The 27,582-nt window shown below is 36.0% G+C and overlaps 4 protein-coding genes and 1 long non-coding RNA gene across 15 annotated transcripts in view; 3 read left to right on the top strand and 2 right to left on the bottom strand.

Annotated features, from left to right (window-relative positions):
* Window positions 1–472: 472 nt before the first annotated feature.
* Window positions 473–8,373, bottom strand: LOC145962031 (uncharacterized). Of its 4 annotated transcripts, none has more exons than XM_083082780.1 (15): window positions 8,218–8,373; window positions 7,277–7,463; window positions 6,905–7,109; window positions 6,646–6,842; window positions 6,340–6,568; window positions 6,097–6,250; window positions 5,785–6,016; window positions 4,898–5,636; window positions 4,004–4,770; window positions 3,730–3,920; window positions 3,176–3,601; window positions 2,890–3,065; window positions 2,546–2,793; window positions 1,897–2,160; window positions 473–1,765 (listed from the first exon to the last, which is right to left on the bottom strand). In XM_083082780.1, exons 2-15 carry the CDS (start codon window positions 7,414–7,416, stop codon window positions 1,591–1,593), a joined length of 4,143 nt encoding a protein of 1,380 aa, XP_082938906.1. In that variant the 5' UTR covers window positions 7,417–7,463; window positions 8,218–8,373; the 3' UTR covers window positions 473–1,590. The 4 variants fall into 4 exon arrangements, with proteins under 4 accessions (XP_082938906.1, XP_082938905.1, XP_082938907.1 ...); XM_083082779.1 differs by having other exon boundaries at window positions 7,973–8,349; XM_083082781.1 differs by lacking the exon at window positions 8,218–8,373 and adding an exon at window positions 7,577–7,961.
* Window positions 7,963–12,974, top strand: Pex6 (peroxisomal biogenesis factor 6). Of its 4 annotated transcripts, none has more exons than XM_083082785.1 (7): window positions 7,963–7,981; window positions 9,368–9,889; window positions 10,065–10,505; window positions 10,608–10,834; window positions 10,907–11,306; window positions 11,604–11,903; window positions 12,010–12,974. In XM_083082785.1, exons 2-7 carry the CDS (start codon window positions 9,454–9,456, stop codon window positions 12,621–12,623), a joined length of 2,418 nt encoding a protein of 805 aa, XP_082938911.1. In that variant the 5' UTR covers window positions 7,963–7,981; window positions 9,368–9,453; the 3' UTR covers window positions 12,624–12,974. The 4 variants fall into 4 exon arrangements, with proteins under 4 accessions (XP_082938911.1, XP_082938910.1, XP_082938909.1 ...); XM_083082784.1 differs by having other exon boundaries at window positions 7,967–8,458; XM_083082783.1 differs by having other exon boundaries at window positions 7,968–8,424.
* Cbl (E3 ubiquitin-protein ligase CBL) overlaps window positions 11,501–27,582 on the bottom strand; it is a 33,558-nt gene continuing 17,476 nt past the window's right edge. Inside the window, exons 2-9 of one of the 4 annotated variants that reach the window (XR_014435789.1) lie at window positions 21,715–21,861; window positions 21,373–21,645; window positions 21,044–21,266; window positions 20,562–20,726; window positions 16,602–16,878; window positions 15,412–16,059; window positions 13,707–15,325; window positions 11,501–13,633 (exon numbers count right to left, since the gene is read on the bottom strand). Coding sequence is in view for 3 of the 4 variants with exons in the window: in XM_083082788.1 (XP_082938914.1) it covers window positions 15,416–16,059; window positions 16,602–16,878; window positions 20,562–20,726; window positions 21,044–21,266; window positions 21,373–21,645; window positions 21,715–21,861 (1,729 nt within the window). In the remaining variant the exon portion in view is untranslated. Of the gene's footprint in view, window positions 15,326–15,411; window positions 16,060–16,601; window positions 16,879–18,143; window positions 18,288–20,561; window positions 20,727–21,043; window positions 21,267–21,372; window positions 21,646–21,714; window positions 21,862–27,582 lie in introns of those variants that run through there. The other 3 variants (XM_083082788.1, XM_083082789.1, XM_083082790.1) reach the window with 3 other exon arrangements.
* Window positions 17,175–22,083, top strand: LOC145962035 (uncharacterized). The gene is made up of 3 exons (XR_014435790.1): window positions 17,175–20,346; window positions 20,537–20,728; window positions 20,977–22,083. It is a non-coding gene; the product is annotated as an uncharacterized LOC145962035 (long non-coding RNA).
* On the top strand, window positions 22,434–27,507 carry Gtpx1 (glutathione peroxidase-like 1). Of its 2 annotated transcripts, XM_083082791.1 has the most exons (6): window positions 22,484–22,593; window positions 24,869–24,957; window positions 25,668–25,767; window positions 25,849–25,958; window positions 26,041–26,132; window positions 26,296–27,507. In XM_083082791.1, exons 2-6 carry the CDS (start codon window positions 24,897–24,899, stop codon window positions 26,509–26,511), a joined length of 579 nt encoding a protein of 192 aa, XP_082938917.1. In that variant the 5' UTR covers window positions 22,484–22,593; window positions 24,869–24,896; the 3' UTR covers window positions 26,512–27,507. The 2 variants fall into 2 exon arrangements, with proteins under 2 accessions (XP_082938918.1, XP_082938917.1); XM_083082792.1 differs by lacking the exon at window positions 24,869–24,957 and having other exon boundaries at window positions 22,434–22,593.

Consider the following 27,582-nt stretch of genomic DNA (forward strand, 5'->3'; position numbering starts at 1 on the left):
ATTTTCAAATCAACAAATCAAGAAATATTTGACATAATGTAATGTAATAATCTTTGTATTCGCTTGCAAAATCAATACCGAATTTTTTTTATTAAAGAGAACGTTATATTAATAATAATTTGTCAAATAACAGGGCTCTTTGTATAATACTGGAAATTCTGCAATACTTTATATATGTAATATTTTTGCACACATCTTTCCCTTTATATATATAATTCCCTTTATATATATATATAAAGATATAAATATATGATTTTATAAGGTTACAGATATATGCAGATTATAAATATTATGACATACAGATTTTGCGATCAAAGATAAATCGAGAAATCCATAACTTGATGTTATTGATTTTAATAAATGTATTTTACAATGTCTCAACTGTTTTCTTTTTATCTTAAAGCTTTGTACGGGATCTTATCTGAAAGTTGTTTTCATGTTGCATTAAAGTAAGAGATAAGGCATATTCTCATAAATTTTCACAAACAAGAACGATAGGTTGTCGATTATATATATATATGATTTAATATATCCTATATAGCAGTATATGCAAATACATAATTTCATATTCATATTTACGATTTTTAGACAACCCAAAGTCCTTGCGTATCTTTATAAAATCTACAATTGGAACACACAAATTGGAAATTTCCATTGATCGTGTCGTATTTACGCGCGTACATATTTATATATATAAATATAATCTAACTTATAAAAAGTATAATACATAAAAGGCCTGTTTAGTGGACATTCGAAAACAAGCCTGCACATATTCAGATCAAAATACTGGCATTGATTTAGATAATACATAATACATTGTAATTATCATTGCTTTACATTAAAACTGAACGAGGTGGAAGGAGATGGAGGGAAAGGAGGAAGAATTGTCTAGGATAATCAATTAACATTCTTTATGCAATATATTTCCGTACATTCTAGAAAGAATATTTGAAAACGAAACGAACTCCACCTCAATATTAATTGCAACAGAATTTGAAAGTTCAAAGTCTGTTGTAAATATACAAGAATTACATATACATTTTAATTATCTATACAAGGTACTCACATTCGGATATATTTTAGGTACGCATGTGCTTTTGCATGCCATCTTGCAAATTGTATGATCTGAATACATCACATCATACCCATCTTGTACTATTCATTTTTACAGACTCGATTTTTTTTGTAAAATTTTGTGTTGAATTGTATTATACAAATATTATGTAGCGAACTCATATAATGTTGCGGGAGATAACAAGATACATTCCAAAAAATCCCTCTCTATTATATAAATCTTCACATACCTCGTAAGTTTCCGAAACATTTGTGAAGGGTCAAACTCTCCTTGTAACAGTGGTCCTTAATAACATTGATTATGTGCAAGCAACACGAATATCGATAAAGCCTCCACGAAGCAGGCCATAAGGTGCATTTCGTGTATGTTATAACTGTGTAGATACATATATTTTTATCACTGTAGTATTAACTTTTTATAATAAATAGCACAATAACATTAATGTCTCTTATTACACGTTGGTTCTTTACTAAATATATGCACACATTGGTACATATCGTCAAATATAGTAAGCGTTATCGTCTGTTAAGAATGTTGACAAAAGTCCGAAATTTCGCTTGCGCCTCCGACATTTGCGCTAACGTTTCCTCCATCATATTTCTCAATTTTGCCAAATCAGGCATTTTCTCGCAAGATTCGATATTTAATAACTCTGTGAAAAATTGTTCCCAAGCAGCCTTTTTAGCATACCTGTAATAAGGAAAAAAAGAAACAGTTTTTGAAACCAATTAGTCTTTTGAGAATAATAGGTGTGATTCTTCTAATTATAGAATATCATTACACTTGTATATACAATATGTTTATACTTGTTATTTATATACCTTGGTAACTTCGAGGCAATAAACCAACGACCGCCTACGTTAGATACTTTCATGTAATTGCCAAATAGCAAACAATGACTGGTCGCCGCTAGACAGTATAAATCAGTCTGATATGTCCACGGTCTTCCAGTTTGCATTTCGATACAAGTGAAATCTTCCGTTTTTATAACTTGCGTGAACGTTGTATTTTCCGGCAATAGTTTCATGTCTATACTGCATCCAAAATCTATCAATTGTATTGTTGGCCTTACATCTTGCGTAGGTCTGTCAATGATCATAAAAATATTAAAAACAGCTTAAATGTACTTGAAGAATAAATCTTGCAATTATTAACTATTTATGTATGTATATTCTCTATTCGAAATAATCTCTCTATTCTTGTAATGATTTATTTTTTGTATTATTAAATGATGAAATTCTCTTCTCTTTAACAAAAATATTATATCATATGATAGATTTTTGAAAGACTGGATTGTTTTAGTATATTCTTAAAAATTTCATATATCTTGTGTCAACTTAATATTGAAAATTACACTTACACATTATATACATATTAGATAATAGTGACTATATTATTTCCAACATATAAAAATGAAACTGTATATTATTTCCAACATGTAAAAATGAGTAATAATAAAATAATACTAACAATCGCATTAATAAAAAGTTATCTGGCTTTATGTCTCCATGTATTATTTGGCAATTATGTAAGTACTCCACAATTTGAAGCATTTCGATTGTAAAGAAAATAGCTACAGTCTCCATCAGAGGTTTGCCAGTAGCGATTTTTATCTGATTCGTCACTGCTAATAGTGTTCCGAATTTGGAATATTCTGAAACTAGTACACTTCCGTTGTTGGCCACATATGCCATTGTCACATCCATAAAACCGCGTAACTGAAAGAATTATTAGCATGTATAGGGGAAAAAAAATTATAAGATAATTATAAGATATCATAGGTGCATTGATAATAAGAGATATTCATATGTTACCATATGTGGATTTGTAAGACGCGTTTTTATCTCTCGTACGATATAATACTCCCAGACCCAAGCGGGTCTTTGCGTTTTAAGGGCAACAGTTTCGCCTGTCTGTATATTGACTGCTTTAAAAACTGTTCCATACATTCCTTTCCCAAGGCACTTTTCCAAATCATACGCTTCTGTGCCTGTATAATCGTGAAAAGTGCAAGTATGAGAAAAGAAAAATTGCTTGTAAATATATATTTCAATGATATATAAAAATTTCTTAATTGTAAAGTGAAAGTTGAATACCAACCGAGCGTAATCATGGTCGAAGGCACGAGCTTATTTAGATTGGTATCTATTCTTGTATATCCATCTGCATGTTGGGGTTGTGGAAACTTAATTTTTTTCAATAGGCCAGCTATCAAATTTTTGTCAAATGGATTTATGTCTTTTGAAGGAAGCTCGAAAGACAGTTCTTCTTCGATTTGTTCCATAGGTTCGTGTTCTTCGCAATCCATAGTATCAACCTTTTCTGAACTTTCCTCTTCATTATTAAATTGTAAATTTATAGACTTCCTTAAATCGCAATTATTCTGTATCTCAGACGTTATCTGATCGACATTTCGTTGTACTGTGCGCGGACTTTGAGCGTGCACAGCTTGAATTTGAGCACGCAGTTTTTGTTCATAAGGTTGATTCGCAGACAGCACAGCTTCGTTTGATTCTTCCTCTACAACTTTATATAATAATAAAAAATTTATTCAATCATAAATAAAAAAGTGGATTTTTCAAAATGTATATTTTATGTTAAATATGATAATAAATAAAAGATGCTTATTATAATAACAAAGATATTATATATACTTGTAGGATATGTACTTGTATCCACAGATTGTTCCTTAATAGGAGCCATATCCTCCCTTGTTAATCCAAAAGTCAATCCAGTAGTTTTAGTATAATTGTTACTACTCGAACTGCTTGAAACATATTCCCGTGTGGATTCCAATATTACACTCAATTTATCATCACCCTCTACATTAGGTGCTTCTGCAATTCTATTCAACATAAATAAATATCAAGCTATAAGCATTTTTCAATATGTATCTATAAAAAAAGTCAAAAGCAGATTGATACATACGGTGGGATAGTATTCTGACTTGAAAATTGCAAATCATCTTTCATTCTGTAAGATGGCTTGAAATGATTAGTCATTGGTGTAGAACTTGTCAAGTGCGTGTTAAAGGCTTCCGTATAACATGTCTCGTTTATGGTCGAAAGGGGAGTTATACCTAGACTTTCGTCAATATACAGATTATTCTCATCTAATTTGGGTACCATATTTTCTTCGAGCGGACCGTTATAATCCACAACGATAGCATTTTCTTTGTTCTCCGCGCTCTCAAGATATTTGATGTCTTTACGATTCATCCCGGGCGATTTGATGTATGGTAATTCAGGTGGCATTCTGTACGGTTTGTTCGTTTCAATGTCCGAATCGTTATATGGCGAGAAATGTAATTGTTTCTGTGGCTCTATATTCTGTTGCAGCATAGCCGGAGTTTCCATCGGAGTTGACGTCGGATATTGTTGATATCCGATGTCGGTAGGTAATATGTTGCCATAAACGGGATGCTGAATATGTTGCATATGTTGAGGCATGTGTTGCGGCTGCTGAGAATGCAAGATATGTTGATTATGTGGAGACTGATGATGATGAATGTGTGGTTGATGATGCGACATTTGACCATGAGGCGATTGCAAATGCTGCGGATGAGAGAGAGGCTGATGATGCACAGTGTGCATTTGCTGATGCGATGGAATCATTTGGTGCTGTTGTTGATGATGTTGAGGGTGGTGCTGCCGAGGATGATGCTGCGACTGTTGCACTTGGTGATCATGATGTTGCTGCAAAATAAAATTTTATTGCTTTATAGAGATTCAAATCTACAAATATTTTGTTACTTTAGTCTTATATATTATTCGATATATATAGTGGAAGAGTAAAGCATTATTTTACGAATGTTTTCTATACCTGCATCTGATAATAACTGTTTTGCAAACTATGATTTGCATATCCAGCATGTTGTTCTTGACCAGAGTAACTATGATGCTGCGTATGATAACCCTGATGATTCTCCTGATCGTTATAAATTTGTACATTGTAATCTTGATGATGAGGCTTATTACTAGACATCGCGTGTTGCGTCATAGAGCCATCCATGTGTATATCAAACGGCAACTTATTTCTTGAATCCACTATTCTAGGTGCCACGGGATGACGAAAGCGCAAAGTTGTGTCCGGGGATTGCCACAAACCCTGCACAACTGAAATAGCTTCCTTTGTGTTTACGGTAAGACTCTGCCCAAGCAGGTGTTCCTCGGCATCGGCGGCCAATGATGAAGTGTGATGTTGATGCATAAATTGATTCGACGATTGTAATTTCCGCTGCGTATTTAATTCCGCTTCTATTCGTTGCACCTCAAGTCTTTCAGCTTCTAATCTTTCCAATTCTCTTCGTTCCGCTTCCTGTCGTTGCGTCTCTAAAACTTGATTCTCCACTTCGTACTGCCTCTGTAATTCCTGTTGTTCGGTCTGGAGTCTTTGCCTGTTAATCTCAGCCTCTCTTCTTTGCTGATTAAGTTTTTGCTCCTCTATTTCTTGTAAATGATATATATTCTCATAATTGCTCAACTGAGATTGAGATTCACTATCAATTTCACGGGAACAAACCATCGATATTTCATGTTTACTTTCCAAAAGTTGTGGTCTTCTGCATAAAAAATTGTATTCTATAATTATCATGTGCATATGCAATTAGCGAGATACTAATGATAAGATAATGTGTAATAATAAAAATAAGATATATTTTTTTAAGATAAACACATACATCTAGTGATTCTTTTTCTTTACGGCAATACCTTTCGAAATAAAGTTGTGCTCTAATTTCTTCCATACTACGATCGACATTATCAGCATAGACTAGTTCTTTGGGATAACATGGTTTCTGTACAATATTTGGATCTATTGCATCTGCTACATATACCGGCACTCTTAAACTGTCATGACATTTACTGCCATCACAAAAAGCTACATGATTTGAGAATAATTTAATTTTTTCCATATCAACATCATCGCTTTCATCTTCATGAACTAGAAATAAAAACAACTATCAATAAATTTTCTACAGTAATTTACTACTGTAGTTTGATCTATTTTATTCTCATCCTTACTCTTGAAACCTGTTTTTACAGTAGGAGCTATTAATGGACCTCTCTTGCTTGCGCTACTCCATGGTCCAGGTTTGATGGTATTTTCTTTATGTACCGAATCCTCTATGGGCACATGATCCAGTATAGAGCCCTTTATCTCTCCAGGTGTGTCATCCTATTACATAATATTTTATTGCACAATTCACTTTCAAAACATATCCAAGTTACATCGCACTATAGCTATTATCGATAGACATGTCTCACTTGATATATTTGTATTTTAGAATTGGACTTTGCATTAGATGTTGAGATTTGGGGGACTACGCCAGGATAATAATCGCGCACGCGATGACCCGTTCGTATGCTGCCAACTCTTTTACCGGCCCTTATCGCTTTTAACGAACTGAAAGCCTGACGTTGCTCGAACAACGAAACGTCATTTCTTTCCTCGATACGACCGAGTGTTTTACGCGCCACAGCAATTTGGAAATTTCTATGGAAAGAGTATAAAATTTGATTATTCTTTATATTCATAGGATAATTTGTTATGTAAAAAGGGACAATGCATACTGATGAGCATGGCTCAATTCATCATAAGGCTCTGCATGAACAGTCAGTCCCATTATGTAAACTTCATCCGCTCGTTTGTCATCCTCAATCTGCTCCAATTCAAAAGCCCAGGCCCTGTACATATCCGCCACTCTAGTCCCGATGCCGTTGTTGTGCAGCAACTGGTATAATTCTAATGGATTTTTTTGCATACTTATCTAAAAGCAAAGCTAGCATTAATATACAATTATACCGATATATAAGGTTTTAAATTACTTACATAATTAATCCACAAACGTATATATCTACGGTCTTGATGATATTTGGTCTCCTTCTCAAATAACGATAGACACTGCTGCAAGAGTCTTCCAATGTGGGATTCGTGGCCACTTTTCGGATAGCTCTGTTCTACCCAGAGAATATACTCGTACCAATTCTCCAGAGGATCATCCCCTTCGTAATTCTTGATCGCATCCTCGTACATTCTAAATAAAAATATAAATCGCTCTCATATTTTTTGTTCTATCGTATCGTATGAATTTTTATGAGAAAATTATAGGAAATTATATGAGAAAATTATAGGAAATTATAGGAAAATTATAGAAGGAGAAAATTGTAAGTACAATTGTCATTCGAAATTAAGGACACTTACTGCTTCTCCTGCAGTAACAACTGCTGCGCATCCGCGTCCTCCTGCGCTCTCAACGCGGTTCCCAATTGCGTGGCATTCCTTCCGTACCTTAAAGGCTGGATATTTTCCTTGCAGAGAGCTATCACCGTCGCGGGATCCATCACTGCCCCGATCACCGTCGTTTATCGCTCAGAGACTTCCTTATACACTGACAAAACAACAAAAAGTTCCACAATTAACGCAAACAGTAGCAGAGAATACTCAGCGGCATCCCAATTGATCATACGATTGTACACGTATAAAAATGTAAACATCCTTTACTCTACGACTGTCAATTAGAGCACCGCGACGTACATGACACGAGCGAGAGCGAGAGAACGTGGCGAGAACCGTACGCGCGTATTCCCCGTTGGGATTATCGGATCGCATTCGCGACATCAATTTCCGAATTCGCGAGGTAGGTAAAAGTAGCCCGACGCACTTGGCCGAGAAACAATAGGCTAGGCTCCCATCGCGCGCGTCAACACCCTCGCTTACCGCACCTTCGCATAATATCCCCCGCGTAGGCGGACCTTTAAATTCGAAACGGTCCCTTCCCCGAAAAAACCGCAATAAGGACGCTATCGGGGCGCACGGATTAGGTTAGGGTTAGTCTCGCGCATTAACGGCCGCCACCAACGGTTTTAACCGCCTCCTCTCCCCTGCATACATACGTACTTCGCTACGGTAGGTACCCGTGTTACACACTCGGAATATCGCGTCGCGTCGCGTCGCCCCGCGTCGCGTCACCGTCGCCGTCACCGTCACCGGCAAGTGGCGGAATCTCGATCGAGCCCCGCGATCGATTACGCAGTGTCGGACGAGCGCGAAATCGGTCGCCAGTTGGCCGCCAACTAGCCGCGAACGAGTGACGAGTGTCTCGGCGATACTTCTCGTCCGCGAGACTTCCGGGCGAAATTTACCGACAAGCACAGCTGTTGCGCCCGAAGGGGCCCCCGCTCGCGCGATCTCCCTCGAGGACGGGTCTCCCACACGGGTCGCCGCTACTGTTCCTATAGTAACCTCGGCCGAAGATTGGAGTCGAAATTGGGTGCATTGTCCAGTGACGCTCAACCGGAAGGCGGACGAGAGCGATGGCGCATTTTCGCTGTCGCTTTGAACTCGTCGCGGTAAATGTCAAGTCTCGTCGCCGAAACGTCAAACGTCTCTATTTGTTCCGTTATAAAAGCGTCTGTTATGAAGATCGAAAGATCGACTCGAGAATAATTATAAAACTAGGTTTTCTCGAGTTCTACTTTCGAAACTCTCTTGTTCTCTCTCTCTCTTTCTCTTATCGCGATTGTCAGTACCTCTAGCACGATGATTCGGAAGATCGCGCAGCGAATGGCGATTATGTAGGTGCTTTTCGAAAAGGAAGCGTCCCGAATTATTTTATTTGAATTATTTTAGTAAAATAAAGAGAGAGAAGAGAGAGAGAGGACAGATCTTTAAATCACACAACGTATAATTGTATATTTAAGAGCGAAATAGCGAATAGTATTTAAAATTCCGCGTCAATAATCGCGTAAATTGTGAAAATATGAATAAGGAGGAATTGCAAATTTACTGCGAAACAAAGATTAATAAAGGAGACTTTAAAATTGAATTTACATTTTTTATCGATGAAAAATGAAAGGATAATTTCTAGGCGAGAAGATGAATCAAAATGTAATTTATGAATTCGATATAGTTTGAATCTCAAAATCTAGAAAATTATACTAGAATCGAATTTGTTTCAACAATTGCTCTTTCTTTGACAAAAAAATTAGCCAACTTTTACTCAATGCAAATTCAAAGTGATTTTGAAAAAATTAAGGAAAAGGGAAATGACAACCATTTTTACCGGAAAAATTAAGGAAAAGGGAAATGAGAAAAATTTTTACCGGAAAATGTTACAATGTCTAATCTCGAGAATATGAAAAAATGTATATATAAAATGCTGTTTCGCTCTTTAATCTTTGATAGCAAACAAAAACCTCGATATTAAGTAAAATTAATTATATATAATTTAAGAAAACAATATTTATGCAAGTTGCTATAATTTTCAATAATTTTCTTTTTTTTCAATCTCAGGTTCAACATATTTTATCAACATAATGAAAAGTGACTGTACGATATAAAGAATTCTTTATAAATTGTGTATAACACACATTCGAAAAATGCTCTCTACACTCCTGCTTCACAAAAAGATTATAAGAGGAATAACCAGCACCTTGATGCGACAAGATCCGCGTTACGTGCTGAGCTACGCTTTTCTGGAATATCTCTATCGTAGATTGCAAAGGATGTTTGAACAAAATCTTTGCTGGATCACGCTACCGGATATAGTTTTTAAACGTAAGCTGGATGATCTGGAAGATACACAAAATAAATACATCGATCTTGATTCCTGTGCGTTAGCGAATATACGATTTTCAAAGGAATTGCCGAGTTCCTGGTTTCACGTATGCTCGATGACTTCAATGACAAGATATAAATTAATGATTGTATCCGCACCTGATGTTAATGAAAACACTATCCTAATCTCTGAAACGATGCGGCATAATTTGCAAAACGCCCTTCATTGCGAACAGTTGGATGAATCATGTTTTATATGTAAATATTTATAGTTTTTATCAGACGTATTTTTAATCTACATATTTTAAAATATAAAACTGTATAATTTTCTTTCATTTTTAAGTTGTAACCGATTATCGAATATTATTAAATAATATAAAATAATTAATAATAAATTATTTAACAATAAAAAGTAATTAAAAATCTGTTTTAGTGCCATTGGAAGATGACGTAGTCGAATTTGCGAGCGAGGCGAGAATATCCTTAATCGCCAATCCGTACGATTGCGCTACCGAAATGATGGATGTCATGCTGGAGAATTATTTTTTACATCCTCGATATTTACATGTAAACAATGTATTTAAAATCGACGCGAAAGAATACGCTCAAGATCGATTTTACTCATCCGGATCACCGGCGATTTGCACCATGTATTTTACGGTTAAATCCTTAAAAGTAGATCATCATGGACGTAGCGATCACATCAACGGTTGTTACGTCATGCGTGGAGAGTCGACGCTCATCCAGGAGGCGCGGGTCCACGATTATATCCCGCGGAGGCATATTTCTACATTTCCTGAAAGCAGATATCCGTCAGTTTTAACGGAACCTTTGGAATATTTAGTATCCTGTGTCAGGCCGTTCCTGAAGAAGAGTAAGGAATAATTAGCGCACATTTAGAAAATCGATAATGTTTGAAAATATACCATAATCGTTCTGGGAATGTATCTTTTACATACATTCTCTTATATTTCAGATGTACAGCTGCATGTAAGGCCAGTGTTTCTCGTGAAGGGACCGCGAGGCTGTGGCAAACGCGAATTGGTTCGAACCGCGTCCGCGAGAATGGGATTGAACTTTCTCTGCGTTGACTTTGCGGAGGTGCAAACTCTAACGGCGGCGCAAACCGAGGCTAAACTTCGCATAACGTTACATAATGCACAGCAATGCGTACCATGCATATTATATCTGAATAATATTCAAGTGCGTAAGAGGCGAAAGTCGCATCAAATTATTTCGCGTTTTCTATGATCGTAATTTAATTGTCTTTCATAGATATTCGGCAAGACCGCCGAGGGTCAAAAGGACGAGAGGATTATATCTGCTTTTTCGGCGGAAATCACCACGTTATATGCTGATAGACGTCGAAGATTTCCTCTGATCATTGTAGCCGCCTCGGAGACTGATCTACCCGCGGAACTGCAACGAATATTTATCGAGACGATTCACGTCAAGCATTTGAATCAGAATAAACGGACGGAACTGATGTCTTGGTTGCTATCCGAAAGGAATTTAACGACCACCGCGGATCTATCAAGAGTCTCTGGTCTTTGTTCGGATTTCAGATTCGCAGATTTGGTGGCATTGACGTTGCATGCGGCTAAATATCGATGTAAATCAGGAATATCGCCCGATTCTAAAACCTTGACGCAAACAGATTTCGATCGAGCTTACGGTATAATTGCTTTATAATTAATTTAGCAAGATCAAAAAAACGTTTTAAGTACAAATGTTAAGATGCATCACAAAGTGAAAGATGTTTTTTAATAAATTTTAAATTTATGAAATTTTCTTAAATTATACAATGTTTGTTATCTTCTAAATCGAGTGTTAAATTCTTAAATATATTTTTCATTGCATAATAATTAATTCATTCGCAACTATGTAATCACGTATTTTGGTCTTGTTAAAATAGAGAATACAATCTTAGATTTTTTTATGTATAATATAAATAATATAAATGTATTTTCAGAATATATGCAATCCATATATTCAGATAGTAAAGGCGCTCCACGTGTGCCGGAGGTTCACTGGGATGATATAGGTGGTTTGGCGGAATTGAAGCACGAAATTATTCGTAGAATCCAATTGCCATTGTTGAACGCCTTCGGATTTGGACAATCCGGATTACTATTATACGGTCCACCCGGCACCGGGAAGACTCTTCTCGCTAAAGCGGTAGCGACAGAATACCAATTACACTTTTTATCCATCAAAGGTCCAGAAGTGTTGAACATGTATGTCGGTCAGAGCGAGAAGAACGTAAGGCAAAGTACGTCAACTAGAAAAAAGGCGATTTTATAGTAAACGTATAATAAAAAATTATTTGTTCTTTAAAAACAAAGTAACGTAAAACTATTCTTTCTATCTTCTCGCAGTTTTTGAGCGTGCGCGTTCTGCAGCCCCTTGTATCATCTTTTTCGACGAGCTGGACTCATTAGCACCTAATCGTGGCAGAAGTGGCGACAGCGGTGGCGTAATGGACCGCGTGGTCTCTCAATTACTCGCAGAGATGGATGGCCTCGACGAGTCTGGCGGCATATTCATCATAGGGGCCACGAACAGACCTGATCTCATAGATCCCGCTCTGCTCCGACCCGGAAGATTCGATAAGATGCTCTATGTCGGCATTCATTCCGACAGCGCGTCTAAGCTTGGTGTTTTGCAGGCGCAAACGCGGAAATTCGAATTACGGGAGAACAGACGAGAGCTGGAACGAGTCGTGGATCAATTGCCCGATAACGTCACTGGTGCAGACCTGTATTCCGTTTCTTCCAATGCATGGCTCAACGCTGTGCGCGAAGTTGTCACAAGATATGAGGAAAGCAGAAAATTCAACAAAGACTTCTCTATCGAAGAAGATACGATTAAAGATAGTATTATCGTAGAACTGCGACATTTTTCGGACGCTATTCGCGACTTGGTACCTTCTGTTAGCGACGAAGAGATAGAGAGATACAACAGAATGCGTACAGAGTTATCATCATCATAATTCAAAGAAATTGTACTTTAAGGTATGGTAAAATATATTTCTATTAAGGATCTTAAATATCTGTTCGGTTATGACGAATAATATCATAATCCGAGCTGATCGTCCATGATGATAAATTTTTTGTTGCTTTGATCCCTTATCTCGTGCCAAAGAATTTATAATTTTAGTTAAATATAATCAATATATCATGCATATATATTTCTCAAATGGTTTATCCTTCATGGATAGAGATACAATAAGTGTAATAAAATAACGTGCGCGATATTATAAACGACATGTTATTTTATTTCGAGAAGTATGTAAAATAATTTGTACAGCGAATAATTAAAATGAAGGAGGAGTCAATCTCTATATTCTTCGTGTATCATCTTCGATTATCGCATCATCGATTTATATTACTCTGCGCGTATTGCACCTAATTATACATCATCCTTCTTTACGTTCTCGGAGCAAAGAGATGCCTTGAACGCTCTTGATCGTTATACAATACACAGCGACAGAATATACAATGTAGAAAAATAGGACAGCTAAATTCGCGGATCCGTCGAGTTTGGAGGTAAAGGGTGCTGAAATATTCTCTCAAGAGTGGCGATTGACGTATTAGGTGCATATAGGACAGCGAATAAAATCGGGATATCTCTATATCTATTTCGGATTCTCTCGAAACATGATCTTTGCTCGAATTTGCATAGGATAAACTGTGATCGTTTTTCGCTTTAACAGCGCGCTGTTCCGTCAATGCGTATCTTTTTTCTCTTTCATGGAAAGAAAGAAATTCAACGGGAGCAAGAAATCTAAATATCATATCTAAATATATTAATTATATTACACGATGATTCATCCCATTTGTGTATGTTATATATTTAAAACGCATGAAAGCGAGTTAAACACACATTGTTCGGGCGATCACAGATCGTGTATACCTTTGGTAATCGCGAGGTAGTAATCAACTTCCAGATCTGCCTGTCCTTTCGTAGGGCAAAACGGTTCGGTGCATTATGATTGAGCATCTATTGCAAAAAACATAAATTAGTGTAAAGCGGGTTGATACGCTTCGGTGGTATGTATATATATGTCCCATACGTGTATGCTATTCTCGACTCGGCATGACGAACATGACGAACAAAGAATTTTCATTATTTTTTTATTCATCAAGTGCGCCTCTCTCTCATTATTAGATGGTTATTATCAATTGTCGTTATTTTGCACGACGTACTATCTTTATCTTCGATTATATTCTATCGTTACAATCATGTACACACGCTCATCCAAACACTGATCCGCACACATTGCACCGAAAGTTATCGTAAAACTGTAGATTTTTGATATTTGCGCCGCTTTTCGTATGTAAAACGTGCGACGATTTCATCTTTTCCTCTACGTCAATACTTATGTGCAATGTAAAGCCGTGTGTATTTACGTGCAAACATAAGTATCACATTCGGTAAAAAGTAGGCTGATTTCTATAAGTCGTCACATGCCAGCCGAAAAAAGAAAAACGCCGTGAGGACTCAGATCTAGAAGGTGCAAAATCTTAGGAAGGTGCGCGCCCTAGGCTATCGTGTCTCGGAGATAATCTTTCTGAGAAATTAGAATCAGAAATCATCGGAGTGTGTAAATCAACAATTTTATACATCTAAATCGTTATTTTGCTACTCACTTTTATACTCTCCGAGGTATCTCATCTTGCGTGTTGTATTTAACTACGCAATGCTAATGTGTAAGACATTACATAATGTACATTAAATAGCAATATACATACATATATATGATAATTATTCTAGAGTTGGATGAGAACGATATATATGCATAGAATAGGGATTATAAAATTAGATGCCAGGCATTTTTCTAAATGTACTTTCGGTCGGTACTATCATCATACATGTATATACTCGTGAGCAAGGAGTGTCTAGCGAATCGATACTCCATGTAGAATATATGCAGCTTAAATGGTTAAGTGAAACGGATCATATTGCCTTCGTAAGTGGTGTAATTTCTAAACACGTCGGAACGACGCGATATCAGACCGCGTGTTCGTTGTTTTTCTTCTCGTGAGATACGCTATATAATACAAAATGTGGAAAACGAACGACCGAGAGCACCTTTTCGAGGAGCGCTTTCCGACGTGCGTTACGTTAAGCGAGTTCTCTTTGCGAATTAATGTACAATTAATCCTTATCCTTAAGTATATCAAGGAACGCAATATAGTAATGACTACGAGTCAGTGAGAGGTACCAGATTAGGAAAATATGTAAGGATATACTACTGCTACTGCTCGCTAAATGTGGCTATCGTGAAGGAATACTTCGGCAGCCGCAAATCGCCTTTGGTCGGTCGTCGCCTATATTTACATCTGTCGCGCGAACGACGGTTTTTGCATCTCGAGAACATTTGGAGCTTCGTCCGCTCGTGGAAGAGCTCCACGTGGAGGATAATTCGGCGGATGTTTCTCGCAGTAATATTCTCAACGCTCATCGTGCTCCGCCCGTGTCTACGTTTCTCTCATTCGTTTTAAAGCGTAAAACGATGACACATCGTCGAGTTCTTGTCGACGTAGCGAGAACGCTCGATGATGTTCGTGATCGAAGATGTTTGTGATCCGCGAACGCATCAGAGATGGGACTTGTACGAGCCTGCGCGTGTTCCCTGTCAAAAGTATCGCCTGGCGGGTAAGGCCGGTCATGAGACCTCGGTGTCCGATCCTGCGATTAGATTAATCATGTGTTTATTATTTTGTATTTTCATTTTGCATTTCAGCAAATTCGCAATATTATATATTTATCTGTACCTGGTCAGGAAGACTTTGTGGCAAACTCGTGCAATATATCGCATGCCATCTCGAGATCGTTCCTAGTGATGCCGAGCGCCCTGATCACGGCGTCCTGCGCGAAACCGAGCGCCGTCAGTCTCGTGATATGCTCGACGTTGACGTTCTCGTACGCTGCCGATTCTGGGGACTTGATCATCGAGGCACAACCACCGCCTGGGTCCTCCCTTGCCATCATCAGTGCCCTCAATCCGGCGGCTCTGTTCGCCGTCAGGTTCTTCACTACCTGGTGACTTGGACCGCAGATGACGAATGCGTTCTCGTAATGATGATCTTGACGAATGCCAACTGCTTCCTTCCCACCGGCTTTTGGCGGTCGTGGCGCCGATAAGGGCGGCGGTACTGGCGGCACCGGGTTATTACTGGGACCTTGACTCGTCGTCGTAGTCGTCGTCGTCGAACTGGTCGCGCTGACGCGACTCGCCTTCTCCGGCAACGTCGGCGGTGGCTGCGGCTGTCGCTGTGGCGTGCCACTCGTGTGATTTCCGTGAGGACGACGAGCTCCGTGGGTCCTCGTCACCGCTGTCGATGGCGGTATCGGCGGGATCGGCGGCACCGGCGACGGCGAAGAAGCGCGATGCAGCATGTCGTACCTCGCCTCCGTATTCACTGCAAGTATTGTGAAAATTTTGGAACCTGGACCTCGGATCATACGCTTATCTTTGTGTATGCAAAGTCATTATAATTTATTACATGTTGATTTATTACATGTTACACGCTCGATTATTCGAAAAATAACATATAGTACCGTATAATGCAAATTATTTTGTAAGATATAATACACATATATATTAATAATTATATATAAAAAATTTAGTACATCACATATATAGTATATATTATAAAAATATATTATGCAATAATAAATTAATATATAAATATTATAAATATTATTATAAATATTATAGTTATTGCGTAATATATTTCATGTAATATAACATTAGAATCTTGAATTGTTATATAAGTTGAAGCTGTGATTTTTAATAGTTTTTCACGCTCATAAAGCTTCAATCAACACATTGAATCAACATGAGAAAAGCATTACGGATTCATTTGTACTTTTTTATAGGTAATTACATCGTTTAATAACTTCTACAAGATACTTCTACGCGCAAGTTGAAGACATTTCTGAAGAAACTATTCTCCTATACCTTTGTTATTTTGTTGAGTGTTGTCGGTGTAATTCAATATCACCGTGACCGCCGACGGCGGCGGCGGGGCATTTTCCTTCGGCACCGTCAGGTGACGGCCGTTCCTGAGATGATTGTTCGGCGTGGGCGACGGCGAGGGTCTTCTAGGCGGCAACGGTGGACTCGGGACGATCCTCCGCGGCGGCACCGGCGAATTCGTCGGACTGGAATCGTCCTCTTCGTCAGAGTCGTCGCATATGATGAGCCCGCAGTTGCCGTTGCACAGCTCCATTATGTCCTAAAACATCGACGATGGGAAAAGAACGGGTTAAGTGCTAAATTCCGTCGTGCAAAGAGAAAATACTTACATTTTGTTATACAAAGACCGAATCATGTAAATCGACGACCTTAATTGTATACTTCTAAACATCGTAAACGAAACGATTTAAATTCGCGCTCGATAAGAATAAATAATAATGAGAGAGTTGCGATAATCATTTTGCAAATTTTGTTTTTTTTTTACGCAAAACAATTAGTATTGTTCAAGTTAATGAAATTTAGATCTTTCCACCATCGACACAAAATAATAAATAAGAAAATTATACACCCTGTCATAAGACGGAATAAAATTGCGCATGAATTGATTCCGGAGAAGAAACAAACTTTAATATTCATGAATATAATCAATCACGAGAGTCTCGCGTTTATAAATTATTTCCGTAAGCACTGAATACTTTTTTTTTATCTCTATCTTCTCAGGCCATTTAGAACTTTTATAACAATATTAAATTAAATGTAATGTATACTAAATAATGATTCATAATATACGGAAAATTATGAAAGAATAAGCGCGATAAATTTTACAAAAGAATGATATCTATCTTTAGAAGAATATTTTACAAAAGAATGATATCTATCTTTAGAAGAATATCTATCTTTATTTTATTTTTCAACAAAGAAGAAATGAATATTCTCTACCAAGTGACTTTTATTAAAGATTGTATAAAGGTATCATGAGAGAAGAAGAATCTGCTGCCTCAAAAAATTTTATATAGATTACGATTAAAGTAAAATATTTATGATTAAATATGAAACTTATTAGACCGGGAGAATTTAATCGCAAGTTTCTAAAAATTGTGACCTGATAGAGAAATTTAAAAGCCGAAATAGTATTCGGTGTGAGAAATAATCATCTTTTTTTCTTGTACATGAAAGAGTTATTTTTGTCAAACTTTGTAACTAACGGACTCGTGTGATATAGGAATAATTGAAATAAACTAAATCAAAGTCATATTTTAATGACAAGGGATCTCGCTTGGATACGGCGTGTCATCATCGTCATCCGTGATAGAAAAGTCTCTGTGAAGAGAGAAAAAAATTTCATCGCGTCGTACTTTACGAACAAGGTGGAAAATATCAAAGTACCGGTTGATTTCCCCTTATCCGTCGTGAATCGAATGCGAAATTATTAACGTTGCCACGTTGAAAGTAAATAATGAGCGTAATTACAAAGCATAAAAGCGTAAAAACGGACGAATCATAATGCATGTTGTTGCCACTTACCTGCGACTTGCGTGTGCGATGCGCGTGCTACTCCCTCTTCCCGGATAGGACATTTTTATTACCGATTAGTTTTTGGATCATGCAGCGGGTAGAGAGCAATGTGACCCCAGTGTGTGCGGAGAGAAGTAACGTTATGAAATAAAACTAAAACGATCATGCGAACGATTATAATAATAAGAGAAAAAATCGAGAGAGCTCCCCGAGTTGCTCCGGAGAAGCAACGCGCGGAGAGTCCAGCGAGAGGGATATCGTGCGTATGCAAAATACACACAATGTGCACAAAAGTAACTCGAACGTGTAATAATGATAATACCATTTTTATTGTAAAAAAAATTATTCTCAAGTTCCCTAGTATTTTACAATGAATAGTAGATACTCTCGGCGGTCGTAGACGCTAGAGTTACGTTTATACGAAAAATTGGTCCGGAGCTACGCAATCAGTGAGAGCGCTTCTTCGTCAAATCGCTAATTAAATTACGAACGCGCCAGTTACGTTGAACTGAATTGAGTAACGATCCGTAAAGTAAGTGAATCCTCCGTAAACTTTACGAAGAGGATTAAATTGACAATCCATCAAATCATACTAAGAGTTTTTATCGAGATTGCATACTTGGATTTTTGCATGCATTATACAACGCGTATAAAAAGGTTTAAGGTCTTTAAGTCAGCGTCTTGTATTGTAAAATGTACGTATAATCGGACATGACAGCACAAGAAACCTTTTGAACTTTATCTTTTTTTTTCGATACAAGAAAGTATACGGAATAAATAATAAATTAATATTTTAATGTAAGGAAATAATTAACGCTGCGATCGAAACGACGATCTTGTGTATTAATGGTGATGTTAACGTGACGTTACATTCGTGCCTATCGCCAGCAGGTACATAATACATTCGAACGCGATAGTATAACGATGGTGAACGAGCTCCTTTCTCGAGTTCGCCGTTTCATGCTACTTTACTCGACCTCGTCGCATATATTCCTCTTTCTTATCGTGAACGCTTAAAAGCTATATTTAGAATCTTAATAATACGGAACGTTTATATGTATCTCTTCCCATTTTCCTTTCGATAAACGTCATTCTCTATAAAACAATCATTCGTTATCACAGTATTTGAAGAAATGTAAGTGTGATAGCGAACGTTCAAATAGATCTCGATCATCATTGCACAATGAGAGAAATAATGAACGATTCAATATGTAATTTAAGATGCAATTGATTGTCGATAGTTGACGATAATATCATAAATTTTACACAGTTGCTGATAATACCTAAAATTTCTATAGATTACAGAGGAGATAATTTCGTGTCATTTAATCGTTCCTTAATTATTAATCTTAATAATCCCAAATCGTGCTTATCTGTCTCGTACTCTAATGCAACTCTAAATGCAAAATTTCAATAATGCGACATGTTATTAAAATTTTTTGCTCGGAATCGTAGAATCATAATTCTCCTCTTTCTCTCTGTGCTTCACATATATTAATTTAAATATAAGCGCTATTTTTTCCATATCATCGTCTAAGAATCACAATCGTATGCACAAATAATATATACAAATATTCTCAGGCACCAACATTCTTCCGTATGCACATACTTAAAAAAAAAGAGCGCTTTTAAAAACGCATATGCACATGCATTATGAATCTCGTGAGCCAAAAAAGATTTTTGCGGCGTCAGTAAGTGAATGTAAATGAACCCGCTTTATGACTGGATGCGAACCCATATATATTATGCCTAATACATTTCTCCGCTGGTACATTAACACGTTATACAAGCACGATCTAAAATCTCGATACGATAATGCCTTATCAAATATCTCTATATCAGATTATCATCTATCATTGCTCGGAAGCTGTAGCTGCGTATGCGTAATAGTCGTAATAATGTACAGCGGTAATGGGCCGGTTTAATAGAGCCGCCTCGTAGCTTCCAATGAGATGTGAGAAAAGCGTGTCTTACCTGAGCGCGAGGCCCGGGGTAATCGGTGAAATTTGTAAATTATGCGGCGTACGAAACGATCTGAAAACGAGTGTTAGTTGCGAAAATGCGCGACGATAGATAAGGCTGATCGATCGAGTAATCGCTCCGTATATCTTGCGAACACGTAAAAAAAAAAGAGGACAACGAACTCTATGGAACTTTATACTAGTAGACAAGTCTCTGCGCAATTTGGTCCCTTTTCGTCCCGGAATAGAACGTAAGTAACTTCTCCGATATTATATAGATGCCTGAAACTACTGCGTACCTGCCACGAGTACAGTCATGACGATAAATTCTACGAAATGACACGTGACACGTGTATACGATCGCGAGTTCTCGTGTGAAATGTATGAGGCATTCTCGAGAATGAGAGCGATGTTATACATAGAACACATTTAATAATGAAGGTAGATGCTATTCCTAGTCGGATACCTCGGTGTCGGGGTCGAGATCCCGCGTGGGAGTCGATGCATTACTGGCGGACGCCGAGTGCGCTCCAGGTCGATGCGTTCTTCGCGGGTCGAACGGATCTACGACGATCTGCTCGGTACCCTTAATCTCAGCTCGGCAAAACGGACAACCCTGTCCTTCAGAATCCTGTAAGCAACCAATCAAACGTTCATTAACTTGATGTATACTGTATCTACCCATCTCTCTCTCATCTCAGAAAGGATTCCTTCTATTATATATTCTCGCATGAGAGAATTAGGAGTAACTCAATAGCAGAATAATCGATAAGCGAAAAACTTGATTTTCTCGTTTATGCTGTACAAGAAAAATTGTAAGATTTAAATCACAAGTAAAAGTGAAAAGCTAATCTCACGTTAATCAAATCGAATTATTACAGAAACATTCATTGACGAGCGTCGATCGATAAATCTACAAAACGATGACACGATAAGATTATATACTGCTACCTGCCAAGCTGTAAGGCATGGAGTGCAGAGAAGATGACCGCACGGTTCTATCCTTACGTCCTTATCGTGTTCGGCGCAGATCTTACACAGCTGGAATGTGCTTCCCATCTCGCAGTACAACTCGTACTGTTCCGCCGTCACTTTTATGTGCTCCTCCGGCGTTGGTTGCACCGCCCATGTCAAGTCCGGATTTATATTTCGGCCGTCAGGATATAAATAGCTGGAAATCGAATCTTTGAAATACGTATTTGATGTATAATCTTCATTGCGGGTAAAGAGGATCAGGTAAGCCGCCTGATATTCTGAATGACACAAGATGTACTCACAAGCCTTCCCGGTAGCCATCCAGCAACGCCTGGCACAGGCTCTTATTGTGCGGTATAGTTTGAAGAATATCACCATCAGATGTGACATAACCGATTGCCCATTGTCCCAGCCTCGTGCAACTTAATCGAAACACATAACTCCCGGGCTTGGTAATACAATATTTCTGCAAACGTGCCTTCACTTCGTCGTATGTAAGAAAAGCTACGTAGCCGGGGTGCGTCACAGCCAGAATCTTCCAGTTGCGTAGGAGAGTCGACCACGGTTGAAACAACCTTGAAAATACAAGGCTAAGTGCAAACTGTCCCGACTATAAGCCGCGAGTGAAATATTTATATATTTACCTTGTAAATACGTCGAATTCAAAGTTGGAAATGTAATCGTTGCACGTCAAATCTATCGTGGATTTCAGTGCCATCGCTTGCAGTCCCGAACTGATGGGATGCACTTGATTCAACTCGTGTCTGAATACCTTCCACGGTACTAACGTACTGAAAAAAATATGGATAAATCAAAAATTATCTTTCAGTTTTTTCATAATATTAAAATGTTTCATTAATGAATATAAATTTTATAAAAGCATAATAAAAAATTCTTACAATATTTATAGAAATGAACAATTTATATCGCTTAAATTTAAATTTATACATGTAATATGTTTTATTATGTAATACAAAGTAAGACTATTCAACTTAATAGAATTTTAATTTGAGCTTTTTAGACAAAGATAGAGAAATATTAAAGATTGAAAATTTATAATTTATAAATAATAATTAATAATTAATAATTTAATATATAATTAATAATTTATATAAATAATTAAAATTTTATAAATAATAATCCTTGTCAATCTTTGCTTCGGCAAAGATCCTTTTAAAATTTTTCAGAAAATTCATTGTAAGAATTAATGTCGCCAGACATTTGTACGTATATTGATATAAAAAAAAATCTTTTTACACACAAATTATATTTTGCAATTCATATAAAAAATAGCAATAACACATATAACACATAATTAAAATATAACATAAATAAAATATAACACATAATTAAAAATTACATCATTTTCACTCGAACGTTTCGAAGTTTAACGTTGGTAGTTGTCGCGCATGCGCATTAAAGGCAGTGTTGGGATGACTCGTCAGTGTGAAACGACAGCTTCCAGTGCTTGGACGTGTAATTTCATCAGGCTCTTTTTCAACGTATAATCGCATTTTTTAACGGTAAGTTAAGACGATTAAGGCGAGTAGAGAATCCGAGCATTTCACGCGAATTATTAAGATCGATAATGTAAGATATTCTCGATTAAACGGCTCGTAAACCGTCTCTCTGTTTACTGCGCATAACGACGCAAAACGTAACCGTATCTCTTGATCTCAATTTAACGTGTCATTTTAACGGTATTCAATAATAATATAAAAATACAAGTAATTCGTGTATGTCGAGAACATCGATGAAAAAAAAACTTCGCAGCCGACACGTACGTACTTCGCAGTTAGATCTCGCAAGGATACCGCTAGTGATGCCATAATGGATACGCTGGCAACAACGAATTATTTCACATAGAGTATAGCTCGACGTTCCTCGACGCCCTTCGACACTCGATTGTTCCACAGGAACGCCGAGCTATACTCTATGCGAAATAATTTGCTGTTGCCAGCGTATCCATTCTGGCATACCGGTCGCCAGCTGATCGTCGTGAGCCTTCGTGAGGTTACGACCGGCGCACGATAGGTGGCTATCGATTGCAAGAGTTCAGTCCGCACTGACGTCGACTTACTATATCCAAGTTGTTCATTGAGAAGAATAGGAATAATATATAACCGGGTTAATCGAGTTCTCGTTATCTACGCGAGGGAAGGACATGATAATTAAAAACTAAATAAGCAGCTTTTTACGAGAAAAATTTAATTTCTTTTTTTTTTGTTTTAATTATAACAAAGAAAAACGCCGATATATTTCCCAATCCCTAGCTAAATGTGTAGAATAAAATTTTATATGCAAATATATTTTCCCTATCAGATTATTTTACAATATTGATAATATTTTAATCAAACGTTTCAATAAATAATCTTTAAAACTAATAGAAATTAAGATTAAAAAAAAAACGAATCTCTTAAAAACGAATAGAAATTGAGATCTGAGAAATTAGTCTTTAAAAAGTCGACATTGAAATTTATAAAAGAATAGTAAAAATGATGATAAAAAAAGATGAAAAATGTAATAGATTAAAAAAAACCTACAAACATATGGCGAGAATGATCTAATATCATCTAGAAAATACTTCACTATTATCACGTTATATTTCAATTTTACAGTAGATAATTTGCAAAATTACTTATAAAACTTATATTACTTATAAACTTATAAAAAAACTTAAATTTTCGATCGAGCTGATGCAGAATTAATGAGCAATGAATCTACTAGAGATTTCTAATGAGTATAATAACTAGCTAAAAGATTAAGTTTATATCAGCACTAATAAAGAGCAATATTTATTTGCTAAAAAATAATATCGTAAATATTCTTTTTCTATATTTATTACATTAGAAGAAAAAAAGAAACTATCTCAATTGTCTTATACACATCTCATATTAAAGCATGAAATGTATAAAAAATAATAGTTTTTTTTTAATTATTAAAAACTTGTAGAGTATATATGATAAGTATATATTATAAGTATATGATAAGTAAATCTTTCCATTGTAAATTGATTGGATGACAAATCGGGAACCCTTCGATATTTCGTCGCGTCAATTTATCCTTTGACACAGCACAATTGCATAGTCATCGTGTTTCATTGATAATTCGCATAACTGTTTCGGACTGTTTTATTATTCGTGTTTTTATGCGTCTATAATCGAACGATGGGAAATCATCACTCGATTGCTGGATATGGATTTCCCATCGAGGGTTATTACATTGTTGAATTGTGAATCATCTGATTCGATTGTCAAATAAAAAATATTAATAAACTTAATAAACTTTTCAAAACTAATTTATAAATCTTATAGAAATATTTAAAAAATATATGAGAGTGGAATTTCTTGTATTATTCGCAATTCTTTTTCGCGTATCCCTTTTATATTTTTTATTGCGATATAATTAAATGGCGATGAAACATTCATGAACTTAAAATTTATTAATTATTTCTTAATTATTTCCATTTCAATAACTCATAACAGGTCAACTTAATATCTTTTTTACATATTCGCAAAATATGCTACTTAAAATGAAGAGATCGTCAACTATCATTTTTCTAAATAATAAATTAATGCTAACTGTGCAAATGCTGGAAGTTTAACTAGATGCACTTAACTAAACTGCATTTAATTCGTATTTATCATTTATTATCGTAAACGCCATGAAAGTCGATAATCATGAAAAAACAATGCAATCACGAGATAGAGCTCTTGAATATTTCACGTTACCTTCAAAGTTATAGAACTCTCTCTTATACTCTACAATATTATATTCTCTATATATCGGCAATTTCAGGGACGAGACTCACATCGATGTACCGGAAATGAGAATTATAAAATTCATACTACCCACCGGACTTACGCATTTAGTCCGAAATTTCGCAGGCACGTAATTTTACAATTGCTCCCCCCTGCCCCTCGTCTCTCCTTCTTTCTCACGTCTCTCACGTCCCTAATGATAAATATTAATATGTCGGTCATAAATAATGCCAATCGCAGTCGAAACGATCCATAATCGTTTCCATAAAAAAAGCAATTCGCGTAAAAACACTGTGAATTATTCAGGAAATGAATTTGAGGCCGATTTTCTGGGAACCTCGTTTGATCCGATTATCTTTTGTAATAATAATTAAATGATAATTTAAAGTATCGCTATTGTAAGCTTTCGATGTTATTATTCGTTCTAGTTATTCGTATAATTAGGAAGATATTACAATCATATCGTTTTATCATGCGCGCAATTTTATTCATTATACCTTCAGCCTGCGCTGAAAATAATTGCAACATGTTTCGAAAGCGATTGTTATGCATATTGACAGCACAGTGTGATGCATGTAAAAAAATATTACTCGTTTTATCAAACACGCGTGATGTTCCTTTAACATATAATGACATAGAATCTAATCTAAAAAATTGAACATTTATTTCCGCAAAGTTCGTGGAATTTTAATATCATAAGACGACATAAGAGATCACGACTAACGTAGATGCACAGAAAAATTACATAGTATTAACAACATCGGATTGCGAATAAAATAAAAAAGAAGACGCGAGGCAAGTGTATCGTTTCAAACATTCAACTTTCATGATTGCAGTTGCAGTAACGATGAGCGGAAACAAGGATTACAACTCTGCCACATCGATTTACGATTTCACAGCCAACTCTATCAAGGGGGAGGAGGTCCCTTTGTCCAAGTAAGCATAAATCCAACCGATAAATCGCCGATATTATATACGTTGTCAAAAGGATGTAATGAAACATCTGTCCATCGTCAGATATCAAGGCCACGTGTGTCTGATCGTAAATGTCGCTTCGAAATGCGGTCTTACACCCACAAATTACAAAGAACTCAACGAATTGTACGACGAGTACGCCGAATCTAAAGGTAATCTCCGCGATAAGTGCAAAAGTCAAAAATTATTCCGCGTACAATAAAGTTTTTAAATATCTTTCCTGTTATTCGACAGGCCTACGCATTCTAGCGTTTCCCTGTAATCAATTCAACGGTCAAGAGCCAGGAAACAGCGAGGAGATTTGCAGTTTCGCCGATCGTCAGAAAGTAATTGAAATATTTTTTCACGGATATATCTGATTATTTAATTTCTACTGACATTATACAATAATGATAATTCATGCAAATGCATGGATCGTCTCTTTTTGCTTCAACAAATAAACTTTTAACGTTTGTGTTTAATACATGAATGTGAAATGATCTTTTACAGGTACAATTCGATTTGTTCGAAAAAATCGACGTGAATGGAAATAACACGCATCCTCTTTGGGCATATCTGAAAAAAGAACAAGGCGGCTTTCTGGGTAGCTTCATAAAATGGAATTTCACCAAGTTTATCGTCGATAAAGAGGGCAAGGTCGTCGAACGACAAGGTCCTAATGTGAATCCGCAAAAGCTGAAGGGTTCTCTCGAGAAATATTTTTAAATCGTCTGTTTTCAAAATTAATATTTTTTATTCCTTATGTATGGAATATGAAATTCACAACATATACAGATTCTACGATGTATATGAAAACTTATTCCTTATTTCTTTACGATATATAAGATATATACGATATATAGAGTAGAATAAATTCTTCAAATTAAATTCTTCAAAAATTCTATTATACATATAATACAAACATACTAGTTGTCTAACAATAAGTAACTGAAAATTAATATTTTAAATTTGCACATTTTATCTCTATTAGATTTAATTAAAACAAATATGAATATTATTATATATAGCTTTATTTTTATCATAGAAACTATTTAGATTACTGAATGAATTTTTCGCTCTCGTTTCATTTTTGCATTTAATACCAACAATTTCAATCTATCAATTTATATCTATCTTGTATACAATTTTTGTTTTTATTTTGCGATGTATGTGTCATAGAAGAATACAAATATATATTTATTCAGATGAGCACACACATTCGTTCAAATCTATGTACGATTTTTTTAAATTGTAAATTATATTTTGAAAAATATAATTACAGATATATATATAACAGTATGAATTATATATTTTATAAAAATCTAGCAAAAGAGAGGAAAGTATAGTTTTCTCATAGTTGATTACACTTTGCTTCATCTAGTATAGAACAACCAGCCTACATTCAGAATTATTTTCCATTTTAGAGTTTATTTATATTATCGTTGATAAAAATATGAAATCTCTCGAGCATCGTAAAAATACATTTAAAATAATCGGCTTTCAGCTTTGTCCTTTTTTTATTATCGATGTATTGAACCTTATCCAATCAACTTTTACATGCATTTTCGATATCAAAATAACTTCAATTTATATATTAATCATAAAATGATAACAAATAAAACAATTGTGTAATCAATTTATTGCGCATAAAACTTTTGAGATGTCTCTCTCCTGTTACTCTCTTGTTTATATGAAACAATAAAAACAAATTTAATTATTGTATTTTATTATTTACATTTATTACTACTTAAAAATTAAATTATATTGTATTCCGTGAAAATTGAATTGTATGCGTAA

Source organism: Camponotus vicinus, unplaced genomic scaffold (assembly GCF_025532165.1).
Source record: "Camponotus vicinus isolate PSW18456_S1 unplaced genomic scaffold, iyCamVici1.0 SCAF_11, whole genome shotgun sequence".
In the NCBI taxonomy this organism is placed as follows: domain Eukaryota; kingdom Metazoa; phylum Arthropoda; class Insecta; order Hymenoptera; family Formicidae; genus Camponotus; species Camponotus vicinus.

What these genes read in the sequence shown, in the direction of transcription:
- Gtpx1 (XM_083082791.1), top strand. Translation starts at nt 24,897, where the DNA reads ATGAGAATTATAAAATTCATACTACCCACCGGACTTACGCATTTAGTC. An exon ending in CGAGTACGCCGAATCTAAAG is followed by an intron (nt 25,959 to 26,040) that starts GTAATCTCCGCG and finishes GTTATTCGACAG; the next exon opens with GCCTACGCATTCTAGCGTTT. An exon ending in GTTTCGCCGATCGTCAGAAA is followed by an intron (nt 26,133 to 26,295) that starts GTAATTGAAATA and finishes GATCTTTTACAG; the next exon opens with GTACAATTCGATTTGTTCGA.
- LOC145962031 (XM_083082780.1), bottom strand. Translation starts at nt 7,416, where the DNA reads ATGGATCCCGCGACGGTGATAGCTCTCTGCAAGGAAAATATCCAGCCT. An exon ending in TGTAAAAACAGGTTTCAAGA is followed by an intron (nt 6,017 to 6,096) that starts GTAAGGATGAGA and finishes TTTTATTTCTAG; the next exon opens with TTCATGAAGATGAAAGCGAT. An exon ending in GCACAACTTTATTTCGAAAG is followed by an intron (nt 5,637 to 5,784) that starts GTATTGCCGTAA and finishes TTTTTTATGCAG; the next exon opens with AAGACCACAACTTTTGGAAA.
- Pex6 (XM_083082785.1), top strand. Translation starts at nt 9,454, where the DNA reads ATGCTCTCTACACTCCTGCTTCACAAAAAGATTATAAGAGGAATAACC. An exon ending in TATATCTGAATAATATTCAA is followed by an intron (nt 10,835 to 10,906) that starts GTGCGTAAGAGG and finishes TGTCTTTCATAG; the next exon opens with ATATTCGGCAAGACCGCCGA. An exon ending in AGATTTCGATCGAGCTTACG is followed by an intron (nt 11,307 to 11,603) that starts GTATAATTGCTT and finishes ATGTATTTTCAG; the next exon opens with AATATATGCAATCCATATAT.